The 15,866-nt window shown below is 33.8% G+C and overlaps 2 protein-coding genes across 2 annotated transcripts; one reads left to right on the top strand and one right to left on the bottom strand.

Annotated features, from left to right (window-relative positions):
- Positions 1-411: 411 nt before the first annotated feature.
- Positions 412-7,626, bottom strand: LOC111009927 (AGC (cAMP-dependent, cGMP-dependent and protein kinase C) kinase family protein). Its single transcript, XM_088119494.1, has 14 exons — positions 7,192-7,626; positions 6,364-6,538; positions 6,174-6,257; positions 5,327-5,568; positions 4,961-5,186; positions 3,983-4,062; positions 3,261-3,345; positions 2,894-3,025; positions 2,685-2,798; positions 2,241-2,288; positions 1,985-2,069; positions 1,144-1,188; positions 943-1,037; positions 412-854 (listed from the first exon to the last, which is right to left on the bottom strand). Exons 1-13 carry the CDS (start codon positions 7,332-7,334, stop codon positions 949-951), a joined length of 1,548 nt encoding a protein of 515 aa, XP_087975620.1. The 5' UTR covers positions 7,335-7,626; the 3' UTR covers positions 412-854; positions 943-948.
- A 5,411-nt stretch (positions 7,627-13,037) lies between these two features.
- Positions 13,038-15,656, top strand: LOC111009933 (uncharacterized). Its single transcript, XM_022283182.2, has 6 exons — positions 13,038-13,269; positions 13,916-14,034; positions 14,102-14,423; positions 14,667-14,728; positions 14,958-15,039; positions 15,288-15,656. The coding sequence occupies exons 1-6, from the start codon at positions 13,224-13,226 to the stop codon at positions 15,386-15,388; spliced, it is 732 nt and encodes a 243-aa protein (XP_022138874.1). The 5' UTR covers positions 13,038-13,223; the 3' UTR covers positions 15,389-15,656.
- Positions 15,657-15,866: the final 210 nt, after the last annotated feature.

Raw genomic sequence — 15,866 nt, 5'->3', positions numbered from 1 at the left:
AAATATCTTCTCTTCCTATCCTATGCTAAGATATTTTCTTGTCTTGCTCACATTGTATGCTTCCAGTCAAATTCCTTTGGAATTAGACCTTGATGGCTAGATAAGAAATTAGACAGGAATTAAATTTTTTTTTATATCCATGAGGGTTCACGCCAGCTTGCACGTACCAAGGTTAATCTCACAAGATAACTCCTAACCTTACAATGTTTGGTCGTAGGATATTAAATCCTATGTAAGTGACCACCATGATCTGAATCCATGACCTTACAAATCATGACCTTTATTAGGTTAGGCAACAGTGCATCACTTAGACCAAAAATGAAAAAAAAAAAAAAAAATCAATAATCCCAAACACCAACAAAGGAAGAAAGAAAATTCCATGCTCGTCAAAGGAAAAAGGAAACAAAAGAATATAAAAAGTGGACCTCATCATCTATCCTCCATTTCACCTATCCGCCAAAAATATAATATACAACATAAAAAATTTCACAACTAAAATATATGTTTGTTTCCACATAACCTCATCACACATAATCGTAATAATAGTTTTGTAATGGCTATCCAGTTCCTTGATATAATAAGCCATTGATAAAAGCAAAATATATATATATATGTAAAAAAAAAAAAACTTTGACCAAAAAGAACTGCCACTAGAGAAGGCAAAGTTCCAACATTGCCAACCTGGGCAGCTAGGACAAAGTTTCATGACTCTGCTCTAAGTTACATTATAATATAATGCACAAAACCCTACTCACCTTTCACCATGTGCTCATTGCTTAGCTGGTCTCCCATGATTAGAAACTCTTCAGGCATTGTTGTTTCCTTTGCTTATATATCCATTTATGTATTGTAAACTGTAATTGAATGGTAGCATACACCATAAATGCCCAAAATTAGCGGGAAAACGAAAAGATATGCACATCAGCTCGCCTTTCATTTTACCATCTATTATGGCAGCATGGGATCTCCTGATACTGCTACCATCTGCACTTCCTCGTTCGCTATTAGTTCGGCTGTGTAGTCTCCCGCAGTGCCATCTGCAGACATCAGCTCTTGAACATCAACCCATAAAATAAAATAAAAATACAACTTCAAATGAGAAAGAAGAAAGGTGTTAAGGATATGAAGGATAAGATCCATTACTTAATACGTCAATTGAAGGCTGTTTCATTGACAATTTTTGAGAATCTGCAATGTTTGAGTTGAAAGAAGTTTGGTCAAAGATCTGCCTCAAAGAGGATAACAATAATAAACAAAGGGGGCAACTGTGAGTACACAAAAATATGCTCAGATCATCGCCTTTTGCTAAGTACAACCTTGAAAGAGGATGGTGGAAGCTACCAAGTACCACCCAACTATTTTCATCCTTCCTACATCGAAGTTCATATGAACGGACACATAAAACTGACCAGTTTTTTTAATCATCACTAAATTTCGATATCAGGTACCTTATACAAGAAAAAGAAAATAAATAGAGATAAGTGGAAATATTTGTTAAAATGATCGCAAATCTCGAAACTTGACTTGTATAATGATCATGAATCCTGAAAATAAGATTGTGCAGATTAAGGATGCTTTGATTTTTAAAATGATTACCAGACACGCCACTTGAATGTGAGATTGGACCTTTATTAGATTAACGAGGGGATGATGCATGTATATGACCTTATAATAAGTGTCATATATAGCCAAGTTCGAGTCCTTGCATGCCTTAAAGTAATAAGTGTCATATATAGTATTATGATTAATGAGCTGGTGAGACTTGAAAGAAACGAGGGTCTTTTAAGGGACTTTTAAAAAATATAGGCTGTTAGACTACATACATCTAAATCTAATTTCTTTAAAATAAATAAACTGGTATGCACTTCAATGGGCCTGCTAGGCCCCTTATAGCATGGGGCCGACTTTGCTGTTTTCTTGTACCTGGTTAAATCACTTATTTAAATATAACTTCGAACAATACTGATCAAGGCAAAAGCATTACCATGTAATCCATGAAGTCCTTTGACAGCATCGAAGTTCTTGTATGTATACCCGACAAAGCTGAGATCTTTGGGAGTCAATAGCATCTACAACAAAGAAATCATAGTTCAAACCTACATACTAAAAGTAACCTGCATAAGAATAATCCTATGCTCGAGTATGATAATGTATTAATTTGACGAGGGTTTTCTGTAGGAAAGATCCTGTCACATTCATAATCATTTGTCACCAAAAGAAGAAAATGCAATGTGACAAACCTTCCGTGATGGTCCTGAGCCACGTTTTCCTGGTATCGGTGGATCCAGCTAAAACCATTGTCCAAAAAATCAATTATTAGAACGACTTATAAAGGTGTTGTTAGTTGACACAAATGCATCAGCACATGTTGCAATGCTAGAGTTGTTAACTGACGTGTTCTTACTGCTTGACATAAATCAGAGTTCAACGATATGCATGTATTACGTGGATAAATTTCTTTGGAAATATACACAAAGAAAAATAATTGTAAGAGAACAAAAAGGCTTGAGATCTTCAGTGAGTGCCAAGGGAAGGATCATAATAAAGAGTGTGTTAGTTGTAGACTTTACATAAGAGTAGAGAATATTAAAAATGTAAAAAAAAAAAAAAAAAAAAGAATCATAAGTACATACACATGCAGGTGTGTTATGTGTAGGTGAAGAATAAAGGTACGTAGAAAATACTTCGTCAAACTTCATAAAGTTCTGGGTATCAAGCTCTCCATTGACTTCAGGCTTAAAAGCTGCATCCACTTCATAAAGTCTATCCCAGACGACATCTTTGAACCAGGGATGAGCCTGAAACAAACAGCATGTTCCTCTTCCTATAAGTTGCAGGACTTGAGAAAATATTACCTGTACATGCTTACTTGTTCTAACAAATTGAAACTTACTCTAATTTGGTATGCTCCTCCAGTACCAAGTCTATGCTCAACATCACAAAGCAACCTACAAATGAGGTCCTTTGCTTCATTTGTCAACTTTGCATCTTCTGGAAACTTCAAATGATTTTTCCAATGAACAATCTGACAGTAATTGCTCGATTAGTTGGCTATTAGTGTTCCACTTATGGACAAAATTTCCATCAATTTCTAGAAATGTAGTAAATGTACAGGAAAAAGAGGTTCAATCATTTTTTTTTTTTTTTTGCAAAGGTAATAGGTTCAATCATTTTACCTAAAAAGATATTAAAAAATGGATATTGAAGCTTTGAACTAATGGGATGGGAGTAGAACTTTACAATATAAAAGCACATTTTACCTTTCTGCATGTGGTGATTGGATCATCAGAGTAAAATGGAGGGTAACCTACGAGCATCTCATACATAATAGCACCGAGGGACCACCTGAGTGAAATTCAGTTAACAGAATAACGAGGACATGAATACAGGTATGTTGTACTTATTGATAAGTAAATTTCAACAGGAATATCTCATTCAAAAAGTGAAGAATCAGGCAGGATACTCAATACTTTTCTAGTTCTCTTCCCGTTCTTCTAACTTCATTTTTCATGAGGTTCAAACAGTGAATGATTTCAATACGCGTTTAGAATGCTTCGTTTCCATCAACTAGATATCATTCTCTTTTTTCTTTCCATACAGTATATTTTCATTGTTGATAAAAGAATTATTAAACACTGCCATTTGGCTATCACATTGAGCAGAAAAAAGTACCTTGTTAGTTTATCAACAAAAAATTACATCTTATAAAAATTTAAATATAAATAAAATTTAACTTATCTTATAAAAAAGATCAACAACAAAAAAATACGCAGCCTGAGAGAGGATAAAAAACAAATCCATAAAATAGTTAACAGTGATCAAGCAAAGCTGTGTAAGTCGTTAATCAAAAAAATTGTTTATATTGATGCAACATAAATAAATACCATAGAGATTTAGTATGCATCAATTTTGGAAATGGAATAATAATATTTTCTATGAGATCAAATTAATAATTTCTAACAAAATAGGCCACAAAACTTACCAGTCGCACTCCATCCCATATCCTTTTTTAAGTAATACTTCTGGAGCTATATAATCCGGTGTTCCAACTGTTGAAAATGCCTGTCCAAATGAAAGAAGAAAAAGGTATGAACAATTACAGAAGGCCATTTTTTAACAACTATTTTAATTGATACGAAATATAAACTAGCCATTGCATCATTTGAGTCTGTGGCATCTCTAGTCGCACCTAGGCTTATTAGAGAATAAGATTAGATGGCAGTAGTCTAAAAGTGCAACGTCATTATGGAGTTGTCATTTCAAAATCAATGAGTCAAACGCAAAAAGACCTATTACCCTCTAGAAGTCTTTAAAAATGAATGATACATGTCTACCATTTGAACTAACAGATTTTCTCTTTCTCAAAAAAAAAAAAAAGATTTTCTCATCGAAGAACCCAGGAATAGATCTATCTGCCAAAAGACAAGGACTAAATCAAGCATAAAAATAAAAAGGGAAACTAATAGTGAGATGCCAAAAGTCTGCGGGATGGTTCAAAAATCCCACTGATCTGGTGAAGTGTCCAAGGGTTTAACTTAGTAATAAAATCCTTGGGACACAATCAAAAATCCCACTGATCTGGTGAAGTGTCCAAGGGTTTAACTTAGTAATAAAATCCTTGGGACACAATCAAATGATCCTAGGTTGAATATCCTTCGCACACCAGCCTTAGGCTGAATTGAGTTACAAATGTAGCATATTGGTCTAGCACTATATCCTAGGTAGGAACATTAACAGAGAACTTAAGCAACATTATAACTAGGATCTTCAGCCTAAAATAATTTGACCAATTTTGAAATGATTTATACTCTAACCAGCACATCGGCAATTTCCACATCTTAGTTAGCTTTAGCTAAAAATACAGATTATAATATATTGTAATTTGTAATTATTCTTATTGAGATTATTTGAATGCAATTTAGGTGGCATGCAGTACAAATCATGATGGTAATTAGCATACCAACTTCCTCCGGTTCATTTGCCAATGGTGTAGCTGTTCACTGGGACTCTTCCAACTACTCCTATTATCGTCAATATCCATTGGTTCTGCCAAATTTTCATCATCCATGGTTTTATTTTCATGTAGTGCGGATAGGGTTAAAGAATCCAGTGGCTTACAGAGACCAAAATCAGAAAGCTTCATGTGACCATTTTTGTCCAGAAGAAGATTGTCAGGTTTAATATCCCTGTGATTACAGTGATTTTAAGCTATTAAGACAACTTGAGTTCTACTATGAAAGTAAAAAAATAATAATTAGATTCAAATGGTCACGCATCTTTTGGTACTTAGTCAAACAAAGCATGAAATCAAAAGTAAAATTAGAACCTGTGAATATAGTTGTGCCTGTGGATAGATTCAATTGCAAGAACACTTTGTGCAATGTAAAATTTTGCCACGTTTTCAGTCAATGTGTCTTCCCTCATAAGTAGAGTCATCATATCTCCACCTGGCAGATATTCCATGATCAAGTACAAATACTCAGCATCCTGGAATGAGTAATAAAGCTTCACGATGCAATGGCTGGCAACTTCTGCTAATAAGTTCCTTTCTGCTCTAACATGTTCCACCTGAAAAGCAACAAGAGATACTGTTATGAACTTATAATTTATAAAGGAAAGCATTTAGGGTCAAAGACCAAATACCTAATCCAAGGTACATAGAGACAGACATGTACCAGTGTTTAATGCAGTAAAAAGATATAGGTACAGATAGTTCATGACATTACAAAGTCAATATCCAGCAGAACTTTACTTTTGTATGCTCTTCAGTCCTAGAAAGCTTGATCCATTAATAATTATTGATGCTATTCGATTCAAATAAATATTCATAAGTCAGAAATTGAAATAGTGATTAGGCATGATAAGATCATCAACTTGGTGTGAAAGGGCTATGCACCATAAGTTTCCATAAACACATTTATTATGGCTGCACCCAGTGACATGAACGAACAACACTGCCTTGAAATTTACACCTAGACTGTTACACCATGAAATCATCTCTAAGCAGATAATACCACCAATAAGCAATGCATGCAAGGGATCAATTTTCATTCTATATCAGTGACATGCTGATTGCTCGAAATTAGTTGGACAAATGACATGCGAATGGGAAAAAAATTGTGAATTCTATTTAGGTAAATAGTTGATAAGGAGAGCTTGAAGTCACATTCTACCTGTCCTCTCATCAGCATTTCAGATTTTTTCAACTTTTTCATCGCGTATATATCACCGGATTTCTTCTCACGACATAATCGAACCTGTTATTGAACCAAAAATAACAACCATGGAATCATATAAATATTAATGGAGCTCTTTGATTGAAAAAGTAAATAATTATATAAAGAGAAAAAATGATGGACTAACCTCACCAAAAGCCCCCCTGCCAATGATGGTTAAAAGCTCAAAATCATCCACGCAAATCTTGTGCCTTTTGAGTCGCATAAACTCGGTTTCTTTCCGCTCTAAATCTTTGATAAGATTGATTTGTTCATCCTTAGGAACATCTGAGGAGGCTAACTTACGTTCCAACATCCATCGTCTTCCATGAAAATATACATTTTAAAAAAGTTGAGTCTAGAAGTCCAAAATTATATCAAAATTGAAACAGTCCTGACAGCAAGAAAAAAAACCGAGAAAACAAAATAACAGAAGCACCATTGAAATGTTGAAGATTAAAGGTCATGAGAAAGCCATATCTCCCGACGCTCATTACATTCTTTCCATAAAGAGATTGAGAGCACCTAAAGAATTTTCTCCTTTGCTTAGATTTTTCAAATTTTATAAGATTTTGTCCTAATGGAATGCCTTAACAAAACGGAAAACAAATATGAGCTATGGAAGCATGGAAATCCGCACAATTAAACTCTGCATAGGTTCTTCATTACACTACACTACATTACTATTACAATGGCAAATTCAATAAACGAAATAGAATGCTAGGATCATTTAGTTAAAGGTCAGATACAATAAATAACATATTAAAATTACAAAGATACCAAACACAGCAAGTGAAGTGCAAGGGCAAACAATGAGATCTCAATCCCATGCCGACATTGCTACAGTAAAACAAAGGGTTTGTTTAATTAACTTGTATGTAATTCAGGAATGAATCGAACGGTTCAGTGCAAACAATTCTCGGTTCCTGCATTCCCTCAGAATCAAAGAAGCGCATGGTAAGAAAATTGAAGTTACCTCTCCTTCCGCTCTTGAATGTTCTTCATCTGAGCTCTGTAATGGTTCTCTATAAACTTCTTAGCCGCCGCCACTTTCTCCATCGTCAGGCTGGAACCTTGCACCTCTTCTTCTGCCTTCTCCTCCTCCTCCCGATCCTCCATTTAAGATCCGCAGAAAAAAACCTCAACACACACACTCTCTCTCTCTCTCTCTCTCTCTCTCTCTCTCTCTCTCTCTGTGCAACCGGCGATAGAAACAGACAGAAACAACGCCTCCGCCTCCGCCGCCGCCTCCACCTCCGGCGAAGTAGTTCAGTCGGAAGCCGTAATTTATTGCAAGAAGTAGAAGAAACGGAAGAGAAACCTCAGTGAGAGCATAAAACCCATTGTGAACCCAAAACGCTCAGCCCCTTTTTCTTATCTGCTGCGATGCACATTCATCCCACTCCACTTCTCTCTCTACGCCGCTTGGCTTTTAAATATTCAGCTTCCTTTTTCCATCCACGTGTCGCCCTGCCATTGGAGGGGTAACTTAAGGGATTTAATCTGCCGGTGTAGGTGATTGGAGCTCTTTCCATCAGCCCTCACGCGCGTGGTGGTGCGAGTGGGGGAAGATCCGACCCGTAAGAAAGGAGAAGCATCGCTGTCGTATGGTGAAATGACGTGTTAACGCATTTTTAGTACGTGAAAACTGTAAGGCTTCCCCTCTCAAGGTTTCCCATGATTGGAACGTGTCGTCCACTCTCTTGCTCCCCTGTCAGTTTTTTTTTTTTTAATTATTATTATTATTATTATTCTTTTTTTTTTAGTGTCCGAGCTTTGGATTTGTTACACCAAGTTTGTCTCTCCTGCGCCGCACCACATGCAACTGTAATATACCGTATCAACTAACAAATAATTAATAAATAAATACAAACTGTAGTTTGGAACTCGGTTCTAATTTAGGCTCTATCATTTTAAAATGTTTAATTTTATTCTTATAGTTTAAGCATCATTTAAATTTATTCCTTTTAATTTTTAACGTCTTTATTTAGTTTTTATGGCTTGTTTGTCCAAAATCGTCTATCGGCTATTAAAATTTCACTCATTCTATATTTTAATGTAAAATTCTAATCCATAGTCTCAACATAATTTTATTGGTTGAGACATTATACATTTATTGTAAATATTAGATATTCAAATTTCCACTCCACGTCATAAAACTTTTAAATAAAATATATTAAAAAAACTCTAATATAATAGGTCAAATATAAAACATTAGTTCACTGCCACATAAATAAAATTGTATTGTGTTGCTAACTAATTGAGTTTAACTAAACTAATTAAGATACCTATCTCGGACCAAAATATTGTAAGTTTCAATCCTCATCCTCACCTCACGTGTTATTGTGTTAACAAATATAACAATGTGGAGTGGAGAATTAAAGACCGAACTTCAACAAAAATAGTTAGTGTCTTGTCTACTAAACTATATTTAGATTGTCAACTCGTAACAATTTGTGAGGACAAAAATGACTGGTGAAGTTTGACCGAACTAAAACATCCGAAGCTACGAAGATCTTAAGAGATTCTTCAAAATATATTGATATTTTCGCTAAAAAAAACAAATGTGATTAAATTTAAAGTTTAAAATACTATTTCGATCATTGTATTTTTAGTTTTTGTTAAATTCGATACTTTCAAAATGTCCAATTTTGATCTTGTATTTAAACTTTTATAGCTTCAGTTAATCATTTTGGTCCATGTACTTTTCGAAAGTGTCAATTTTGGTATATGTTTACAAAATTTTAACACATGTTTTTCATATTACAATAGAAGCTGTTTAATATAATTTTATGGTTACATCTCAAGAAGTAAGATTATGATGGAAAAAATAAGATAAACGTAGAATTAAATGGACAAAAAGAGATGGCTTTTTAAAATTATAATAACCAAAACAAACCTTTAAAAAATACATAAACAAAATCAAACAAAAGTTGGGAGTGCAAAGACAAATATAGGCATTTTAGAAATCGGATGATTAAAATAAACTAAAGCATAATGGATCAGTAACAACAAAGTATTTAACCCTAAATTTAATAATGTGATTATAAAGTAATATTGAAATGGTGGAAATCTTGCATCTAGTTTTCGATTTTATTTTTTTTTTAACTCTATGTAGATTTCCAATAAATTATTAATAATTTAATTTTTAAAATAATGAAAAGGCAATGGAATTGGGGCATGCCAGCCATCCCAGACTGTTAACATAGAATAAGGAGCTCTACAGTGAAATCCAAGCTAGATCTAGCTGTAATCCGACACCAATCTGCTACCACCTGCATTTTTATGATGGTCTGCGTTGTACCTTATTATTGCCAATAATCCCCTGCATCCCTCTCCATTATAACCAACATCTCTCCACCACCCCATCTCTTCATCATTCTCATCGACGATCCTGCCCGTCCCTTCTGTGGGACCCAGAAGCCTACCTGGCCGATCACCTGTCCAATAAACTACAACCGGAAGCACTCTACCACTACCCACTCTCTCTCCTCTTCGCATTAAGCACCGGGGGACAGAGAGAGAAAGCTTGTTGCTTTCTTTTTTTTTTAATTCGGAAAGTACGAAAAACAGCTGTTGATCAGTTGCTTTTTTTTTTTTCTCGTTTAGATCTGTTCGTAAATAGACATAAATAAACCATGGGAAAATATATAATGTATAGAAATATTGCGTATTAAATTAGTAACAAGGTCGAAGAATTCAATGATAATTATGAAATTTGAAGTTAATAGTATAGGGTTGTATCGAAGTATACTGTATATTATATTTATAGTTTATTTTGTCGATGAAAATAGTAAATAAATTAATGAAAACATTTTCGCGGGACTTTTGTCTTTATAAGGCTCTAGCACATTGGCGGTCGACTCGAATTGTAATATAATTTTCTCTTTAAAAAATTATGAAATTAAGTATTTTAAAATTTTAGTATGCCGCTGAAAATTCGGCATCAGTTTCCTAAATCAAAATGGTGATATTTTCAAGCTATTTTAGAAATTGTATTTTTTTTTGGTTGAATTTTTTATTTGAATTTAGCTTGATTATATCAAATTAAATATTAAAATGTTGTAGTAGTCCATGCTGCTATTCTTGCATCTGAAGGATAATATGTTTGGTAGAATAATTTATTAGATGAATTACCACATCTTTAACGATTAGGAGAATACCACCTTATACCACGTTTTATATGCCAGTAAAATCTTTATGCTAAAAATCCATATTCAAATAATCATTTATTTAATACGATTAAGAGCTATTATTTTAACCCTTATCGATATATGTTATATGCAAATGCAAAATGTTGGACTTGTAAGGATTGCAAACAAAGTCCCACGTTGTTTAGGGAAAAAGGATGATCCATAGTATATAAGGAAGGATAATTATGTATTAGACCTTTTATGTGGAACCAAAAGCAAAGCCGTGAGATATGTCCAAAGCGGATAATATCATAAGATACTCGGTGTTAAGTTTGGAAGTGTTTAAGTAGTCGTCCATCATCGAATTATTTTAGATATTATATTTGGTTTATTATTTTATTTGAATTTAATTTGACTAGATCAAACTAAATACTAACCTTTGTTATGGTTAAGTACTCACGAATATTCAAGTTATTTTAGATACGGGTCAAATTTGTTATTTGAACTTAACCTAATTAAATCAAAATAAATATTAAATCTTATAGTATTTAAGTACTGGTAAATCTTCAAAGTTGGTTGACGTTTAATTAATATGCTTATTTAAATTTATCAATTTGACATGTATAGGTTGAATTTGGTTTCATTTTCAGTTCAATTTAGTGCATATTAATTCATTTGATTTTTTAGTATATCAAATATGAACATGAGAATCATTTATACTTATAATCTAAATATAATAAGTTGCATTTACTGTCGAGCTAGGAACATATATTAGAATTAATATAACATGACACATACAGTTCGTCATATATTTAATAATTATTGTCATGATATGTAATAATTAAGATATGTATTTTATTTTTCGACCAAAAAATGGATTTGAACCCCAACTCTACCTGCTAAAAAACAAAAATCTATGTGTGGATTCACTAGTCAAAATTAAGCAACTCTATGTGAAGTTAAATAATAATTATTTAGAATTAATTAACTATCAATTAATTAATCAAATCTCAACTAACATGTTATTAACTAATTGATGAACCCATCAATATTCAGCATTGGTATAATCAACCACAAAACTCCTTCTAACCAATTATCACGTGGATTGACATGGTTGATTTAACACATGGAATATCATATAGTAAAGTTTTTTTTTTTTTTTTGAGAAAATATTATATAGTAAAATTGGCATTCGTGATTGTGATCGAATTAAATCAATCTTTTATCTTACTATATTGAGAAATTGGACCATTATTAACCATTTTTCTAATCGTAGTTATCATTTATTTAATTTTAATCATTTATCATTATCAAAACTGCCATCTTCTTGAGTGGTTTGAAAAATTACATATAAGTCGAGCTAAATTTACAATTCACCCCTAATTTAGGTACCATTTTTCAATTTCATATCTGATGTTTTAAATTCTCAATTTTATATTTAATATATGAATAATTTTTAATTGTTATATTACATTTGTGCCTTTGGGCTTATTGAGTTTAATATATAGAATGAGAGATCGAATTCACAGTCTGTTGGTTTTAGAGATATATGCTCGTTTTGACTGTAACATAATAATTTTTTTAGTACAATATGTGAGGATGAGAAATCGAATTTGCAACCTCTTGATCGAAGATCTATGTCAATTATTGTTGAGTTATGCTCGGTGACGATAACACAATAGTTATTAGTTAATAAACTTGATAATCGATGAATCCTAAAGGTTTTATTATTGTGGATCAAGTCCAACATTAACATATGCAATGTATTGCTTAGGCCCAAAGTAAAAGCTACCCACCAACAATATGGGAGAGGTTTTACTGTACTAATAAAATGTTGTCCAGTGGGACAAAGTCCGACCTCACTTCAAAGATGATGTATTAATAAGGGTTTGTTTAGTTAGTAATCTAAAAATATAAATTTGATGGCAACAAAATTAATAAAAAAATATAGTTGTATACTTGTATTTAATATTTTTGGATATGTTAGCATATTTTAAAATTGAATATCAATTAACAAAAAGTTGTTTGAGGTATTTAGTAATGTATTCTTTATCATTTTTCTAATTTTTAAATGTAGTTATGCACCTCAACGTTTAAAATTTAAAATCTAAAAATATTGTCAAAGTGAACATAACTCGATGGTAATTGATATATATCCCGAAAATCAGTCATTTAAGGAAAGATCCGGTGAATTCGCGACATTCCAGTACCAATGGACGTACCGAAGCCAATCCTTCTTGTGTGTGATTGTATGTATGTATTACTATCAAAGTTTTAAGATAGAAACCAAAAAAAAACAAATGAGTGCAATTTTAAAAATATTAAAAACACAAGTGTCTTAATAATTTGTGCCTGAATGATTTAGGATGCGGTTGGGAGTGAATGGTAGAATCAGTTATTTTGAAAAAATAGATTTAAGTATAATTGATTTTTCAAAATTACCATAATACTTTAAAATTTATTTAAAGTGATTCTAAACCTTCTTAAAATAATTTTTTTAATTTGACAAATATGATCCATGAAAAGTGATGTAATTTTGATAACGACACCATACAAAATCACTCCTAAATTTTAAAGTGATTTTAAGATTTATTGAAATAAAATTTTTAATCAACAATATAATGTACCGGATGTGAGATTATTCATTGGAAATACAGCGTTAATTATCGTAGTAGATCGTGTTGGACAGCGTTTCGCGTTTGTTCAGAAGGAGGGTAAGAAAAAACAATATTAAGAAAAGAGAAGAAAAAAAGTCGTCTATACAGGACCAAACTACGTCGTTGTGTGGCTGGTAGAAGAGAAGAAGAGAAGGCCGCGCGACGGCGGGAGGGTTGCAGCAGTCACAGTCGGCAGAAGCAGAGCAGACGATCGAGCCATGGGAGACGATGCTTATAGCAGATACGCCGCCTCGGCAGATAGAGGTACTTTTCTCTGCTGGAACCCTAGTTTAATGATCTCTTCTATTGCTTCAATCCACTCCATATCGGAACAAAATTGCATTGGTTACAAACGGTGCCACATTTGCCTTATGTGTTCACCTCCTGTACTGTGTTGGCTACGATCATGGAATGAAAATTAACTCACATGGATTGAATCACCTAAGAGGAAGAAGAAGAAGAAGAAGAAGAAGAAGAAGCGTGTGGCCAGTTGTATGGAATGTAGGGAGAATGTATTTTACGAAGCTAAACTATCAACCTTGTGGTAATTGATGCATTTGAGGATGTTTGAATTAGGTACCATGGATTTAATCATGTGAATTGCTGCTTGATGACTATAGTGTGTTATTTTGATTGGAAATCTTTTTATGGATACCTTACCATTGACAGGAAACAATTGCGGGGTCAGCCTCCCCTGTTCTTTTGAGATTCCGTTCTTTGGGAAAAACTTTACAAATCCTTTGTTTCGATCTCGTCATTCTATAATATTAATTTCCTCATTGTCTTTTCAAATCAATATGTAGTTCGTTTACATACCTCATTTTATGAGCCGCGAAGTGATTGACACTCGATTAGTCATTCAGTTGTGCAAACATCATACTTTGTATTGATATTCAGTTGTTGGTTGCAGGAAGTGTAGCAAGGTCTAGCCATTCAACCTACTCTGAAGCACCTCCTTTGTCGACATCTTACCCTAATGCGGCCTCTATCGATCAGTGGCACACCCCTCCTGATTATTTGCAGAAAGATGTAAGAATTTTATGTTGGTATAAAATATATTTGTATTATGAGAGCTTTACTTGACTTGTAACTGCAGACAAATTCATCAGGAACTGGGGCTTATGGGTATGCTGACATAGGGGACATTAGAAATTATCCAGAACCAGTGATTGGCGGTGTGACATCTGGAGTGACTGCAAAGGGATACACATCTCCTTTTGAAGATTCATTAGCAAGTCAAAGACAAGAAATTGCAGTGGGCAGCAGTCCAGGGCTGTTGGGTATGGCTGACATGGGTCATGAAAGGGCCAGTTCTCTCGGTCTCAGGAATGCTGAATGTGTTCCAATCTCAACTCGGGAATCGAATATTCTTTTTGTTGATGGACTTCCTACAGATTGTACTAGAAGAGAAGTAGGCCGTATCCTTGCACCCGATGTCCTTGCTTTTGTTATCATTTATCCTGTCTTCCCAACATTATCTACCTCCACTGCTTTAAATTGCTTATGCTGCAGGCAGTATCTCATATGATTCGTGCTTCAGTTAAAACAAGTACTGTTGTTTTCTTTAGGTCACTCTAGTCAAAGAAGATAGGACATAGATCACAATGGACAGAGCCATTGTCATGTAGCCTTGTTTTGTCACATCTTAACTTCGTTTAAAGATCTTTTCCGCCCCTTCATTGGCTATAAAGATATCAGAGTTGTTCACAAGGAGCCCAGACGAGTAAGTTATTAGATTCTCTTTAAATTTAAACTATGGAGTCATGTTTTTCATGACAAGACCTTTGATGGCAATCCATAACTGCACGCACTCTCTGGTAAAGGGTCTATTTATAGTTATTGTTGTGGCCTCATGTTCAGATTTTATAGTGTCCATATTTTCTTCTGTTATCTGAGTTATATTGTCAAATGTCAATATATTGCTTTTGCTCAAACAAGTGACTGAACTGCAGAGTGGAGATAAGGCTGCGGTATTATGCTTTGTAGAGTTCGTTGAAGCAAAGTGTGCGTGGGCTGCTATGGCAGCTCTTCAAGGTATTATATAATGAAAACATCGTCTTATGGGTGATAATCTAAGACAAGACTCAAAGATAAATGCTTGAAGAGACTGAAAATATCTGCAGCAGTATTTGGGACTTCTTACTGTGTAACCGAAACTTCAATTGACGCCATTGACATTATTTATGAACCAAAACACTCAATCAATGAATTTATTTAACATCACATAGAATGCTCCATTATTGAAGGTGTAGTAGTTTCTTCTGATGTATGATCTTCTGCAGGCTATAAGTTCGATGACAAGAAACCTGATTCCCCAGCCTTGAAGGTTCATTTTGCACATTTTCCTTTCCGTTTACCATCTAACCATGAAGATGGGCGATGAATGAGTGCATATCCAACTCCTTCTGGAACTACGGAATTCTGAAGGGAATGACAGGTTTTTGACTGGCACTTTCATGATACAACTTATTGAGTAACCTTGCAGGATCGATACACGATTTCCTGGTTTTTAGGTGTTTTGTAGATCCTATGGACTGGTAAAGTTCATCCCGAACGCAGTCGAAATTCAAAGCGGTATGAAGGAAGCATTTGGGAAAAATGGTTGTTATTACCATGATATCATATTATTATTACAAGTAGTTTTCAGTTTTTCTCGTGGGCTTTGATGAGCGAGTGCATACAAGCTCTCCCTCCCTTTACTATGGGAGAAAAATAAAATGGGCTTTTTCCAAATTCCTGTTTGCTATTAATGCATTTTAAAAAAAATAATTTCGTAGGCTAATATTTTAAATTGTTATTTTTATTAAATTACAAATTAGTTTTTAACTTTTAGAGTTGTGGCTGGCATTTGTTAATGTCAC

This window comes from Momordica charantia (assembly GCF_013281855.1).
Source record: "Momordica charantia cultivar OHB3-1 chromosome 11 unlocalized genomic scaffold, Mcharantia_2.0 BLBB01000011.1, whole genome shotgun sequence".
NCBI lineage: Eukaryota > Viridiplantae > Streptophyta > Magnoliopsida > Cucurbitales > Cucurbitaceae > Momordica > Momordica charantia.
Note: the sequence above shows the minus strand (reverse complement) of the source record. Positions and strands in the feature narration are given on the sequence as shown.